Source organism: Gavialis gangeticus, unplaced genomic scaffold (assembly GCF_001723915.1).
Source record: "Gavialis gangeticus isolate Ggan-Ray unplaced genomic scaffold, GavGan_comp1, whole genome shotgun sequence".
Lineage (NCBI taxonomy): Eukaryota > Metazoa > Chordata > Crocodylia > Gavialidae > Gavialis > Gavialis gangeticus.
In genome coordinates, this window is record NW_017729022.1 from 14,355,813 (window position 1) to 14,371,222 (window position 15,410).

The 15,410-nt window shown below is 41.2% G+C and overlaps 1 protein-coding gene across 1 annotated transcript in view; it reads right to left on the reverse strand.

Annotated features, from left to right (window-relative positions):
- The window catches only part of NELL2 (neural EGFL like 2), a gene marked incomplete at its 5' end in the record, with an annotated part of 388,108 nt that overhangs the window by 323,819 nt on the left and 48,879 nt on the right, over window positions 1-15,410 (reverse strand). Inside the window, 2 exons of the mRNA XM_019515772.1 lie at window positions 1,740-1,836; window positions 1,942-2,115. Coding sequence (XP_019371317.1) covers window positions 1,740-1,836; window positions 1,942-2,115 — 271 coding nt within the window. The remainder of the gene's footprint in view (window positions 1-1,739; window positions 1,837-1,941; window positions 2,116-15,410) is intronic.

The window sequence follows — 15,410 nt, forward strand, 5'->3', positions numbered from 1 at the left end:
AGCATACCTAGAGGCTGGGGAACTCCCTTCTTGTCAGCGCAGAAGCAGAAAAGGATCTTGGAGTCATTATTGATGCCAAAATGAACATGGGCCGACAGTGTGGGGAAGCGGTCAGGAAAGCCAACTGTACCTTGTCATGCATCCACAGATGCATCTCAAGCAGGTCTAGGGAGGTGATCCTCCCCCTCTATGCGGCACTGGTCAGGCCACAGTTGGAGTACTGAGCCCAGTTCTGGGTGCTGCACTTCAGGAGGGATGTGCACAACATGGAGAGGGCCCAGAAGAGGGCCACCCGCATGATCAGGAGTTAGCAGGGCAGGCCCTACGAACAGAGGCTAAGGGACCTGAACTTGCCCAGCCTCTACAAGAGAAGGTTGAGGGGGGATCTAGTGGCCTGTTACAAACTAGTCAGAGGGGACCAGCAGGCATTGGGAGAGTCCTTGTTCCCCCGAGCACTCCCAGGAGTGACGAGAAATAACGGTCACAAGCCGACAGAGGGTAGATTCAGGCTAGATATCAGGAGGCGCTACTTCACAGTCAGGGCTGCTAGGATCTGGAACCAACTTCCAAGAGAAGTGGTGCTGGCTCCTACCCTGGGGGTCTTTAACAGGAGGCAGGATGAACACCTTGCCGGGGTTGTTTGACCCCAGTACTCTTTCCTGCCATGGCAGGGGGTTGGACTTGATGATCTGCTCAGGTCCCTTCCGACTCTACCAACTATGAAACTATGACAGCTGCCTTATTGGTGCTAGATAATGGAATTTTTGCATCCCTGTGTCAGCAAGTACTTCCTGCATAGATGTACTGAATGTAAAGGATTCTTACCTGACATATCCTACACATCACGGTATTTGAAATATTTTCACTGCTATGTGTCGCAGGGGCACTTTGGTGCCCTGCTCCTAAGAAGAGATACAGGTGCTGGTTGCTGGGACAACCGCAGTTGGTCAGCTGACTGGAAGGGGGCAGGGCCTGAACTATATAAATGTAGTCCAGGCTGAGGCCAGAAAGGCAGTTCCCCTCTGGCAGCCGAGGAAGTAGGAGCTCTGCGACAGTAAGCAGAGCAGAGAAGACCGATGGCCTGAACAGCTTATGGGTGAGGATACCGGGTGGAGGAAGCCCTGGTAGGGATTGGAATGATGATAAAGGGCCTGATGGTTTAGAGCTCGCAGGCACGGCTGCGGCCACCTGAGCCCCAATTGTATGGAGCCCAGTGGGCGTAAGACCTGAAGAGGGGATTTGGGGGGCCAGGCATGGCTACGGCCACCTGAGCCCCAATTGTGAGAGGCGCCAGTGAGTGGGCGTCAGCTGCGTGACAAGCCCGGGGCGCCAGTGAGTGGGCACTGGCTGCGTGACAAGCCCGGGGGCGCCAGTGAGGGCTCAGAAAGGAAACCGACCAAAATAACGTCTGAGACATCTGCAAGGCTTGGGGCGTGGTACTGGGGAGGTTGGAGCCACGTATAGCCCATAAGGCTGGGGTGCGCCAAGTCAGTTTATAAAGAACCAGGGGTCAGGATAAACCAGAGCACCGTGTCCAAGGGGACAAAAGGCAGCCTCCCTTATAAAAAAAAAATAGATAACATCAAAGACGTGGCAGCCAAGAATGAGGGTGCCAGCTTGGCACGGTAGGGGGCGTTGGAGAGATCACGGCCGCTCCTAGGACCCTGTGCCGTGACACTATGGATATACAGTTAACAACATTGCCAGTTTCAACTGTTTTCTTCTGAGGAAAAACATACCTTAAAAAAACCATGTGCATTATTCCTCTGTCCTAACCAAAAGGTTGTACCCAAAGGTAAGTCCATGTAGGGCTTCTCCACAACTCTTTCATAAATTCTGTCAAAAAACAGAAAAAAGCAAACAAAATAAACCCAACTGTTATTCTTTCACTTACTGCTGAGTTGGAATGTTCCAAATATTAACATAAAACACTATACTTACTTATTGCAGTCCACATGTAAAATCAAATGTGATGCACTGATTGCTAGAGAAAGTCTATGCCACTTATCATCTGCCAAAATGTACGGGAACACTTCTGTGTGTGAGCGATGGCTGTCTGAACGGTAATGCAATCTGATTTCATTTCGATGACCGCTGCTTTCCAGTTCCAGGTACCTGCACCAGAAATGCATCAAACTCCTTAACTATTTTTATGAAGACCATTGGAGTTTCACAATGCACATTTGTTCATCAGGCATCATGCTATTGAAATGAAACAGAGAACAAAGGGAAGAGGGAATTTGCTCATATTCAAAAGTAGACATTTCAGCTTTGGCTTTATATTTTGCCTTTTAAATAACTTGCTATTACCAGAATCCAGTATGCATTTAAGTCTGCCTAATTTAAAGCTAATAAGAATAATTTTGCCATTATCATCAAATCTCAACTGTTGTCTTCTTTAATACCAATTTTGTCATTAACGCAGTAGAATTAATCCTGCCTCAAGAGGGGATGGGACTAGATGACCTATGGAGGTCCCTCCCAGTTCTACTTCTCTATGATCATAAATGCAATTATTCCTATTACTAAAATAATTTGTTCTAGCACCCACAAAAATCTGAGCATTAAAGCAGACCATAAACTAAGCACAAGCCAACGCTGTGCTCTTGTTGCAAAAAAGGTGATGAGCATAGTGGGCTGTATTAACAGAAGCACCTCTTGCAAATCAAGGGAAGTGAGTCACTCACTCTTCAGCATGGTGAGGACTCCCATTGAGTACTATGTCTGATCTGGGGCTCCACACTTCAAGAACAATGTGGACAGACTGGAAATAGTACAGCAGAGTGACAAAAATTATTAGAGCTCTGGAAATCATGATTTATGAGGAAAAGCTGAAAGAACTAGGGCTGTTTAGTCTGGGAAGAGGAGCAGGAAGACTATGCGGGGATTAAATAATAGCCTTCAGCTACCTGAAGGGTGATTATAAGGAGGATGGAATTTGATTATTCTCTATGGCTGATGGGGACAAGATAAAGAGCAACAGTCTTAAATTGCAGGAAGGGAAGTTTAAGTTGGATATTAGGAAAAACTTTATCACTGTGAAGATGGTTAAGCTTTGAAACAGGCTACCTAGAGAAGCTGAGAAATCTCCATCCCTAGAAATTTCGAGAGTAGGTTGAACAGACACTTGACTGGAACAATTTAGTCAGGGACAATCCTGCCTTTATGCTGAAAATGCTCTGTTAACAAGGGGGGGGGGAGGGAACTCCTCCCTAATCCTGCTGGGGCCTGGCCATGCCCCGCTCAACTCAGCCCTGTGGAAGGGAAGGGAGGGCTGTGCTAGAACCCCCAGATTCTAGCCTGAGCCACTTCAGGCATGTACCTGCATGTCTGGGATGTCTGTTCCATTACAAACTGATTTACCCTAGCCAAGGTTAGACTAACCTTCAAAGATTGAATCAATTCAGGCTCAGCTTTTTGAATGTCTGTCCCTAGCCCTGGACTCTCCTATATTAAGTATAAAATAAAATTATATAACAGGTGGACCAAGCTTTGGAGAAACACAAATTTCTCAGCTTTCTCAGCTTTGCTTGAGATGTTCCCACAAGTAATTTTAAAAGCTTTTATGGGAAAAGTCCAGCTACTGGGCCAGACAGGGTTATTTTCTGCATTTACTCAAACAGGTTTCTTCCAGGAAACAAGCAACTGTTTATAAAACTAGAGTGTCTATCTTCTGGGTTTTGAGTTTTCAAGGTGCATATTTTCAAGGTTTTTCTCTGCAAACATGTGAGAGATCTTTATTTTTATACGATAAAACTGGGATTCAAGGATAATCATAAATTTAGAAACCAAGGATTTAAGTGGCGGGGGGAGGAGGGGACAAATATCACTAGACTCATATTTATAAGAGTTGACAATCTCATTTTTTTTCTCTCCAAGATGAATGGAATGGCTTGGTTGAGTAGCATGAGCAAAGCTTGTCCGTTTGTTTTGAAGCAATGAATTGTAGTTTGCAAGGTCTGCAAATGAAGATAACAAAAATGACTTTAAAAAAGTCTTTCCAACCACTGTTTTGAGTGGGAGGGTGGGCTCGAGTCATGCCTCTCCTTTCTTGTTTTCTTTATAATGAAATGTGCCTAGCAACAGCACAAAAACAGCTGCCCTTTTGCAAAGCTGGCAAAGGGTTTGTTCGCTTTCTTCTCTAGGCAAATGTTTCACAGAGTTCAAATTTCTGCAGTAGGAAAACATTTAACTGAAGTCAGCAATAAATTTTACAGTCTCCAATAATTTACCTCCTCCTTATAGACCAAAAATCTTTTTTGCATTGGCAAAAAGTATAAACTAATTGAAGGTTTGGCTGCAAAAAATAGGTGATAGTGACAGGATACAAGTCAACTTAATAACCTCCTTCCTAACTCTAGCTTAAAGAATAGAAATGAGATCACTCCTGATCTGACAAAGAGGGTGAGCATATTATAAAGTAAAACTCTTCTCTGAACATTTAAATACAGCCAATGACATATATAACCCTGAGGAAGAACACCTAGAACAGTTAAAGGTCTGCTTCTGAGTCCTTAAAGTCAATAGAAAAACTGACTTTCACTATAGGGAACATAACCAACTTATCAAAACATTGAAAAATATACAAGCATTTTATTTCTTATATCTTTAGGATAGAATAAAGTTTGGCTAGAGTGCAAGAAAGATATCTGAAAACAAGTGATGGATTTGAGGGAAAGAGCAAAACATGCCGCTAGCGAGTAGAACTAAACTAGAATATGTGAAGTATAACACATCACCTAATGAAGCTATCAACTCAAACTATGTCACTGTGTGAGGTCACTGTGAGTAACATTTCTGTGTTACAGTTTAACAACCTATAACAACAGCAAACCAAATGTATGTGCCACATAATTAATCATACACCTCACAAGGGAGGCCTAATTAACAGTCTTAAAGGTCCTGGAGATTACTGAAAAAGACATATTACTATATTTGATTGCAGAGGATTAAATGTTGGCTACCATGCTGGTATCTTTCTCATCATTAAAATAATATTAAAGGATCAAGGAAAAAAAGTCTCCTGCAGGTAGGAAGGCTGACCAGTAATGGTAATATCACTTTAAACTCAGCTTGTGTAGAGTAAAGTGAAAAATTATGAACCAAAAACACAAAACAGTGATCCAAAAGATAAACAATTTGGTAAAACAAACCATGACATACAACAGGAGGACTAGAAGATTATGAGGCACTGTCATCCTTTTTCATCTTATCTTTATTACAAAACTTAGCTTGAAAACATAAAAAGGAATAACAAGGACTGAATAAATATAAAACAGAGGAAACAAGAAAGCAATTAAAAAGCTGGTGTAATGGCAGTAGTATTAACACTACATTAAGCATGAACTAGTGTTATGAAACAAACACACAGAAGTAAATATAATGTTGATCTGTTTTACCTATTACCATATTTTCCTCACATACAACATATACCTTTCTCCCATAAAATTGGGGTATATTTATTAAACAGGGAAACTGACTTTCTAACTGGGATAGACTGACTGGGAAAAGCATTTTTCTTCATTTTGCATTTCAAAAACAAAGTGTGTATTATATTCTGGGACATGCTGTATGTGAGAAAATATCGTATATTTGGTGCATTTGCCAGCTTTTCAGATGGAACAACATGGCTTTATTCTATTGACATCAACTTAATTATGCCCATCTAGACCACCTGAGGATCTGGCCCAGTATTCTTAAGGACGGAAGAGACAGACTGGAAAAATATAATCACTATTGGACATATAAATCCAAGGTCTGCGCCCCCATGATGACTTCAGTCAGACCACATGTGTATACAATCAAAGGCAAAACTTGGTGCATCTGACAGACCCTCTTCTACAGACAAGTAAACCAAAGGGCAGCAAATTAAGCTAGATTAAACGGTGAAAAGAATGTCCTAAGTTTCTCTGTGTGCTAAGGATCACCTACCTTGCAGGGGAGAAAAATGATCTTTGGTAAAACAGGATACTGCCGTTCCCCTGGGGAAATGAATTCCTGGTGAGTTCAGGCAATGGTTTGCACTGCTGTCCTTTCCCAGGAGTTCTGCTGTAGGAAAACTCCATAGGAGCCTCACTGGCTGAATCAGTGTATTTTGTACCTGTCTCTACAGTCAGCATAATGAATCCAGGGAGCATAATAGCTTTTTGTACACCCTAAAGAGGAGGTCGCAGTGCTAACAGAGACCCTCTGTGAAAAACTGATGCCACTGGAGGCCTGGTACACAGCAGCAGTTGGGCAAACAGGCGGCATTGATAAGTTAAAAAGGGGACTTTATAAAACAGAAAACCCTAAGTTAGGTCACCTGGTCACTTAGAGCTTCATGCAGGAAAATAAAAAGATTCAAAGGAGAATAATGGAGATGTTTAGGATTTTAGTGAGGAAAAAAATATGATATAAAAAAAGATTTTTTTTTAATGAAGGGATGATTTGAATGGAGAAATAACTAGGTATATATCTGACTATCATCCTCCAGAAGCTGGCCCACAGATGCTAATAAAACTAATGCTTCTACAGAGAGTTTAGAGAGATTCCCCTAAAAGGGCTCCTGCAAGCAATGTTAGTGCTAAAAGTAGCCACGTTGTCACAGTGAAGCAGAAGAACCTAAACAGCTACAAATACAGACCACAATTCTGTCCTTGTGAATGGTCACATTAATGTCTATGGCACATGCATTCATTACTTACGAATCCTGACTGCTTTATTCTAACAGCTCAAAGAGAACAGACAAATATTTTAGGAGTGAAAAGTCTTTAATGCTGTTGTAAAAGCAATAATTACAGCAACGTGACTTAATTATTGTGTACACACACAGTGAAAATTGATCAACTCCCCCTCTTTACCCTGCCCTAAAAAAAAAAGAGAACACTCAATTTAAGGGTAGTACATGTAAAATGAATAAAATATTAAAATCAACATTATCTTTAAAAATCACTACCAGAGGATCATCGAGTCAAATATGGCTAGATCATCAAATAGGTGTATTTACTTTATAACTGTTGTGAAAAGCTGTTACTGTGCAAACTGCAATAATGAAAAGAGTAAGCAAATCTTATTCCTCCAGGGATAGATTATTTGTGAAGTTCTAAAAGACATCACATAGCCACTAGCTTGCTGTTTTCCCTAGTATAATAATGACACATTCAGGAGGGCAACATCATATTTTTCCCTATTTTAGTAGCTGGCACTTTAAGTATACTAACATATTAAATATAGGCTTCTCATACTTGCTCCCTCACCTAAAAAACAGCTAATTCATAAAACTACCCTCGTGCTCTAACTTCTAAATGCCAAATACATAGTAATGCATCTTCAAAATCCTTATTTCTCACTACAGTACCATTTTGAATGCCTTTGTCCTTTTCCCTATCTAGCCTCAAGCATTATCTAGTGGAGAACTGACTAACACTTGAACTAGACAAGAAGGAATACAATAACAGTGTTAGCCTGAATAGATTATTCCATATCACCTAATGTAACTGCACAGCAGAAGGAAATGCTACCAACACGTTTTCTGCGCTTTCCCCTTGTTCACTGAATTTTTACAAGAGCTGGTTATGATTTTTGATGAAGCATATTTTTGTTGGAAAATAATGATTTATCAAAACGAAAAAATTGCAAAAAAAAATAGTTAGGAACATAACCAGGAAGGATTCTCAGGGTCAGAATAGAATGCTTGTCAAAATCTGAGAAAGAGAAAAAGAATGAAACCAAGACCTGTCAAACTTTTTTAAGACTACCTCAGTCCATTACAGCAAATAGTATAATAGGTTATTCTTCTAAAAAGCAGAAGTGGCCTCACTCTGCCTTTCTTGGACCACTGATTTGACTTTGTTTTCCCACATCTCAGCTGAGTGCTGTAACCACTGGATTGCAGAATCAGTCAGTGGTTGAGCCAGAGTATCAGCTGGTCTGAAGCTCTCCCTTTAACACGGTTGAAATTAAATATTTACTATACCCACGAGAGGCAAAGAGACTCTATAGTCCAGTCACTTTCTGGCATGCAGAAGACCCAAGTTTATGTCCCTGTACTAAATCAGGCAGAGCATAAACCAGAATCATCCATATCTTTAGTGCTCTGGCCACTGCACTGTCCTGGAGTTCCTGCCTCACTATCTTCATAGACATCTGTGTTCATCGTACAATATGCTTCAGATTCAATGCAAAAAAAGATTCCTAACCCATGAAATGTTTTCACAAAATAGAATTTATACTTTCTCGCCACCCCTAATTTCTACCAAAGAAATTTGAAAAATAAGGATTCTTTAAGGATTTCACTTCTTTTGCTCTCATTCCTGTTCACTGTGCAATTCCTCTATTTTATATTAAACTGATTTTATATTATACTAACACAGACCCACTGACTCAAGAATTCCCTTCCTAAAACCAGCTACTGACTTTTCTACCCACAATTACGGGCAGAAAAGAAGGCTGGATGGCACCTTAGCAACCAACTGGTTCCAAGACTATGGGCAGAGGGAAAGAAACAATTGCATTTATCACATATTCTTTTAAATGGGAAAATGTTGCAGCAATTTTTTTTCAATTCTCTATGAATATCCTCCCTTGCCAATGTTTCCCCATCGTGAGAGAAACCACCACAGATCCCACGAGTAACTTTCAGATATGAGAGAAGGTTCAACCAAAAAAAGGCAATCTAAGCTTCTCAAACATTCTCCCATCCCCTGCCTTGTGACATGCTAATTTGATTGACTGATTGATTTTTAATGCCTTGTGTGTAAAAGTTTTCTGAATCCTGGGCACAGAGGACAAATCATTCTTTTTTTTTCAGGTAAACCTCTAACCAAATTCAAGGGAGCTCAATCTTAAGGAATTAATACAGAACTAAAAGTTTTAGTCTCATATAAACATCTTTGGACAGATTCTCAGCTGCTGTAAATCTGCGCATCTCCACTGGCTTACAATGATTTACACCAAAGGAGGATGTGGCCCACTTGATTTCACTGAAGTTACTAGTCAAGTGTTTCTAATATGGGTGCAGCATTCACCACCTAGAATAATTTACATCCTATTGTCAAAATTCATTTTTCCATTGTCAAGAAGCATAAACTAACTGAAGGTTAGACTGTAAAGGAAAATAGGCAATAGTGACAGGGCATCAGTCAATTTAATGACCTCCTTTATAACAAACACTTAAAGGATAAAGTTATTTCCAACTTGTCAAAGAGGTTAAACAGAATATAAACCAAAGAACCTTTCAACTGCCTTGAAAGCATTTTCTTCTAACCACGGATTCAAGTATGATCAAAAGATTCAAGCGTAATAAATAAAAAAATATATAAGGGGATCATTCTTTTGTGGGACAAGGAAAGACCCCAACCTGAACTGACAGAGCCCATGGGCGCATCCACACATGCAGGCATGTGCGCTTGCAGCAGCTCAAATAGAAGCGGTGCAAATCTGAGCCGAGGCTTTTTGCCTTAGTGCACATACCCAGACAGGCACTTTGGTGTGGAGCATGTTGTGCCACTTGGGGCAAAGCCTGGCTCCTCCTGGATCTGCAGCCAGGGGGAGCTAGAGCCTGGGGCCACTAGACCCTGGATCCAGCATCTGTGCTGGCCCCAGCAATGTGAAAAGCTGCCCTGTCCTGGCCCCATCAGTACAAAAAGCTGCCCTGGCAAGCAGCTCAGGAGTACTCACTCTCAGGAGCTTCTGGGGCCTAGCCAATTGGTACCTGGGGACACTACCCCTTGTGCCAGCTAGACTGCTGAAGCAGCCCTGAGAGTTCCCTGCACCCTCTACCCACTGCAGGGGTCTGGCAGTGGGGGCTGTTGCCTGGCTGTGACCTGCTGTGCACCTGCCAGACCCGGATGGGAACTGCACAGCTAGTAAAGGCATCTGCCCTTCTGGGCCAAGTGCCAGTGGGCTGTGGCTGCAGAGTTAGCCTTTTTGCAGCACTACTGCCATGTGTGCCCCTGCCTGGCCATCTGGCCAGCTATCGCCCGGAAGATGTTTCCAGTGTGGTGACCTACTCTGAGATGCTGCAAGAGGCATGTGCACGCTCATCTGGATGCACCCCATGGGGGAAATCCTGTATTGCTCAGGATATTCTTTAGCACTACCAAAGTGTCAGCATGAATTTAAAAAGTCTTCTCCTGAAATCTCTTGATAAGACCCACAAACTCTATGTAAAAGAAATATAACTTTGGTTTCACAGTACGATTCTAAAATCCTAGTTAAAACCAACTCAAAAGCAACTGATTATGCTTTGTACAATGTCTTGAAAACTTCAGACGAATGATACTGAAAACCAACTATCAAAACTTACTTCCAGAAAGTTACCATATATTTCAACATTCCTTTTTTTAAGCAAACAAAACAGTTATCACCTGGACAATATATACTAATTTGGATAACAGAAAGGAAATTAGTCCTTATGGGCATTAGGTAATTATCACAGCTTTTTAATATGCTAATGTATATACCAAATTATTGTTTATTCAATGCCTATCTTGGAAGTTACTGGAGTACAAACATTGCTACTGTGCAGCGTTATTAGGCTACTGCGCAGTTAGTGCCTCGTATAGACTCTTACTGCTCAGTAGTCTACTAACAATGCTCAGTAGTGTGCCAGGCAGAAACCACGTGACTATGCTATTGCACAGTAGTATTAAGTTAACCAAGTACTAAACTTAATCCACAGTAACTCAGCACGTTAATGAATGTGTAGACATGCCCAGTATGGCACTATTCAGCACAACTAACAATATATGGTCAGGAGAGTCCAACAAATGCAAAAACAAACATTGTATATGGCAGGAATGAGATATATTGGGGAATTCAAGAATACACAAATCTATTGATACCAGTTCTTCAGCTGCATAGCAGTAAAAACAGTAACTTGGGAAAAGAACAGTTAAATTACAATCAAATGATTCTATCCTTTAAAGTCTTTAATACGCAGCATCTCAAGAGATATGAATACAGCATCTTGAATACATCATCTGTTGCATAAGTCCATCTAACCATAAAGTGAAACTTAAAGTTCACCTTTTTTGCCAATTAAATGAAAATCCAGGATGAAGTAGTAGAGCCTAAAGCATATTAGAACCATGTCATAGATTAAAATGATCAGGTTGCTGATTAATTCATCAAGGAGAAGCTGAAAGATGGATTCAAAAGTCAAGTAAAGAGGATAATAAAGTTTAAACTACAGGCTGAGAGTAAGAACACAGCAATCAGCCTAACAGTCCTTTATTCAGATCTATGGAATCATTTTGTTCACATTGTTCAAAGTATTTGTTCTGTTACTGTAAAACAAAATCCATTTGAGCCAGAGCATTACATACAGTCAAGATGATCTCCTCAACTATATTTATAATTGATATGTCTTAGACATTTAGAATATATGTCCAAAGACCAGTATCTAGCTACTGGAACAGCTAAATGATCACTGCTGTGAAATTCTGATTTACTGATACAGAGCTTTTAACAAAAGTATTTCTGAGCTGCACCTAGATTGCCTTTTACCAAACTCTCCAGATATAGCAGGTCAGTGGGAAAAAAAGATTGCTCATAGTTGAAGAAAGGTAGATAAGAAAGTAACAGCTATACAAATATTTTAGATTGTTCCACTTCAAGTCAGCTTAAACCAATTTGAAAGTAGAATAATGTTAGACAAAGCAACCAGTGAAAGGGAAGGAAGCAACGAAGGAAAATTTTAAATACACAGTGCTTCAATTACCAGTTGAGGGGAAAAATAGAGTATTTAGCCATTCCCTTTAGCTGCCAGAACAAACATGAACTGTTATTCATTTATCTAAAGCCTAAATATCATCACTTGAACTCCACATGGGCATAAGGATTCATTCACATGAATCAAATAGTAGGAAGGAGGCCCATTTGTACCTCCAGAGAGCACTGTCATAATGTGAATGACCTTGTCAGGTACTGAATACCCTGATCTCTCCTGGAATTCAGCACCAGTAGTCATTGGCAATGCGCAGGGAGTGCCTGCAGGTGCACATGCACCCTGACATGGACAGTGCAACCCTGTAAAAAGAACCACCGATGCTAGCCTGCAAGCGGTCACCGCTTGCCACGCCCCCACCACTCTGACACCACCAGCAGCGTCTGCGGGCAGTCCCCAATTGCCAGCGGCATCTGCGGGTGATTGCTGACCACTGGTCGGCACACGCAACCCCCGCCACCACCTACAGTGCCGCAGCTGCCTGCAAGAGCTTGCCACTTGCTGTTGCCACCGCCAGTGCTACCGCCACCTACGGGAGCTTGCTGTGCCCTCCCAGCCTCTGGGGGCACCCGGCGTTCAGGCCAGTAGTGAAAGGCAGCCAGTATCTCTCAAAAATTATATAGCACCTGACACAGAAGCCCTATGCTGTGGTGTCTTTAACCAAGAACTGGCAAAAGAAGAAAACAACAATGGGTTGGGCTGCACAGAATAAACCAAGTGACCCCTCTAAAATATATGAAGAAAAAAATAGATAATAAAATTAAATGTTAATTAAAGTTAATTCATGGATACAGGGAACGCACCTTTTCTACTTGTTAAACATAGTCTTTTTATTTTCCAGCTCAGTTCAAGGCATAAGAATCTAGTTTTATTTAACCACCAGAATTGCTGCATAATAAACAGAAAAAGCTACTTATGTCTTGATTAACTGCTTATTTCCCTTGACTATCTCCAACATCAGTCTCTCTTGACAGCCTGCAGGTTTTCCACTCTTATCACTGCAGAGACAAGAGGCAATACTGTACTATATTTTGTAAATAAATGAAGACAGTCTGGGTTTTGTTCTTCAGTTTGATCCCACTGTAACTGTCTGGAGTTCAGAGGAGCTATTCCAGTGTTAAAGTTTATGCAATGGAGGGAAGAACGAACTCTTGTACAGTTACTTCTCCTTCCAAGTGTGATCACAGTCACAACACACAGAATTTTCTAAAACATTGTCTGAGCGTTAATGGACGGTTATAGGCAAGTCTCTGTACAAAGAGAAGCAGGATCAAAGAGACTGAAATCTGACAGTGAAGCGAAATTACTTAAATCAAGGATAAACGGCGTCTTTTAACTCATAAATTTAGCTGTTTTTATTGCCATTCATAAAAAATTGAAATAATGCAAAGATAGTGAAGGAGATTTAAAGATCCTAGCCTTAATTTTAATTTCAATGCTAACTTAAGTCATCCTGCACATTAGCATCATTGAATAGCAAAAACCACCAAAATACACTGACAATAGTTGTACTTCCTAATGTTGTGAACATATTCTAAGATTTAGCTCATATCCAATTTTTCTGGGTATGTTCACAATAATGCTGATCCTATGACCACATAAACAAACAGCTGGGCATTTGGATTATATCCATCAGTTAAAAATCTACGGTTAAACTTTCCAGACTGCAAGCACCATTACACTATAGAATGTTTTCACAAAGGAAGTGGTAAAACATTTGAAAAAGCAGTCTGGACAAAGCAATTGAAGATCCAAAGAATAATCTTTATTGGCCTAAATCAGTGGGCACCCAGGCTTTTTGGTAGGCATGCCATAAATTAAGCCCCACACTCTCCCCAAGTGCCATTCCAATCCTCATCCCCTGCCCAATCTGCTGTCCTGCTTTCTGTTCCTTGCCCAGTGCTCCCCACCTAATCAACTCAGCTGTCTTCCCTATGGGTAAGGACACACATTAAAAAAGCCTGAGCCTGAATTGATTCAATCTTTCCAGGTTAATTTAACCTGTCTAAACTAAACCAGTTTGTAATTGTACAGGCATCCCAGAAATGCAGGCACACACCTGCAGTGGCTCAGGCTAGAAGCCAGAGGGGGGCTACAGCAGCCCTCCCTTCCCTTCCAGCAGGATTAGGGATGGGTTCCTCCTTGATAACAGAGCATTTATCAGCTCCGTCATCAGCATTTATCACCCCATCAGAAAACAAACAGCCTCTCTCATTAGTTTAAGCTCTTCTTAAGCAAAGAAGGAACAGAGGGACGTTACCAGCTGAGCTGCTAATTAGCTCCAAAAAGTCCTAAATTGACACAGCTGTCTGCCACAGCACAGACCGTAGCCAGCATGTGGTCCGCTAGCTAATGCTGAGGCGCCTGTGTAAAGCAGAGGGAACAGGGGATCCCTGCTTAGCAGGGTGTGGTAAGGAGAGGGAAGAGCAGGAGGAAGCCAGGCAGATGCTGCTGTGCCTGCAAGTCTCTGCCAGAGCTACAGACAGCGAGCAGAGGGGAGAGGCCAGCCCTGCTGTGGAGCAGAGAGCTCTGCTCAGCCCAGAAAGCATGCTGGGATGCTGGGGGAGTCTGATTTAACTTACATCAGCAAGAGGTCTGAGACAGACATTGCATAAGCTGGTTTGAGCCAAATCAGTTAAGTCTGATACTACATTTATCCAAATTTATCTCAAACTGGTTTCAGCCATTTTCAAACCAGTTTATGTGCATTGAACATCTGTTCTGTTACAGGATTAAACCAATTTCTGATCACTTAAACCAGTTTAAGTGTAATGTGTGTCCCTAGCCTATCTGTTGCTGTATTCCTTACTCCCACCCCAATCTATCACATGCCACACACAGAGGCTGCCTGTGCCACATGTAGCATGTGTAAGGTAGGTTGGCCACCCCTGGCCTAAATAATATAACAGACCCTTTTCATTACTTCCATTGCATAAATTATCAATAACTACATTAGGCCTCTCCTAAAACAAAGACATGATAACAAGACATAGTCCTTGCTCACAGAAATTTTGCAATCTAAGATAGTACATGACATGTGAGGAGCTAGTCGAAAAGAAAGAAAGTAGAAGGGGCGTAGTAATAGCAACAATGTTTTGAATTTTTCTCAGTGAAGGCTTTGAAACTGTATGCTGGGGTATTATCTACTGCTTCCATAAATCTATAGTTTTAACATTTGAATCTGGTCATAAATTGTTTGCAAATTAAAAAACTAGGGATAAATAGATCTTAAAAAGCTTGGAGATGCTGTTAAGTTAGGAAGCCACACTTAAAAGAATACTATTTGAGCCAACTGATTTAAACTGGAAATCTTGCAGAAAACAGGCTTGCTCACAAGGCTCTTGGTACTTCATTTATCCGTACTTCTGAATTTCCAGGAAAAATGGAGACCAGGAAAATCAAGGAATGGGGGAAGATGGAAATCTTGAGTTTAGTTTCTTTAACTAGTTTATCAAATTTGAGATGAAAATTTATGAAGAAGTGGCAGGAGCACTGTAACTATAGCATAAAAATCTAATTGCTATTACTATACCAATTTTCCATAAAAAGTAACGATGTTATGAATGAGTCCCAATTAACAATCTCTTTACAGTCAATACATATTGTCGTCTCCCTTGGTAGCAAAATTATCGAGGAAGGAAATATTGCAATAATGTCTGGGGGAAGGGGAAGGCAGATATATGAACTGCATACTGGAAGC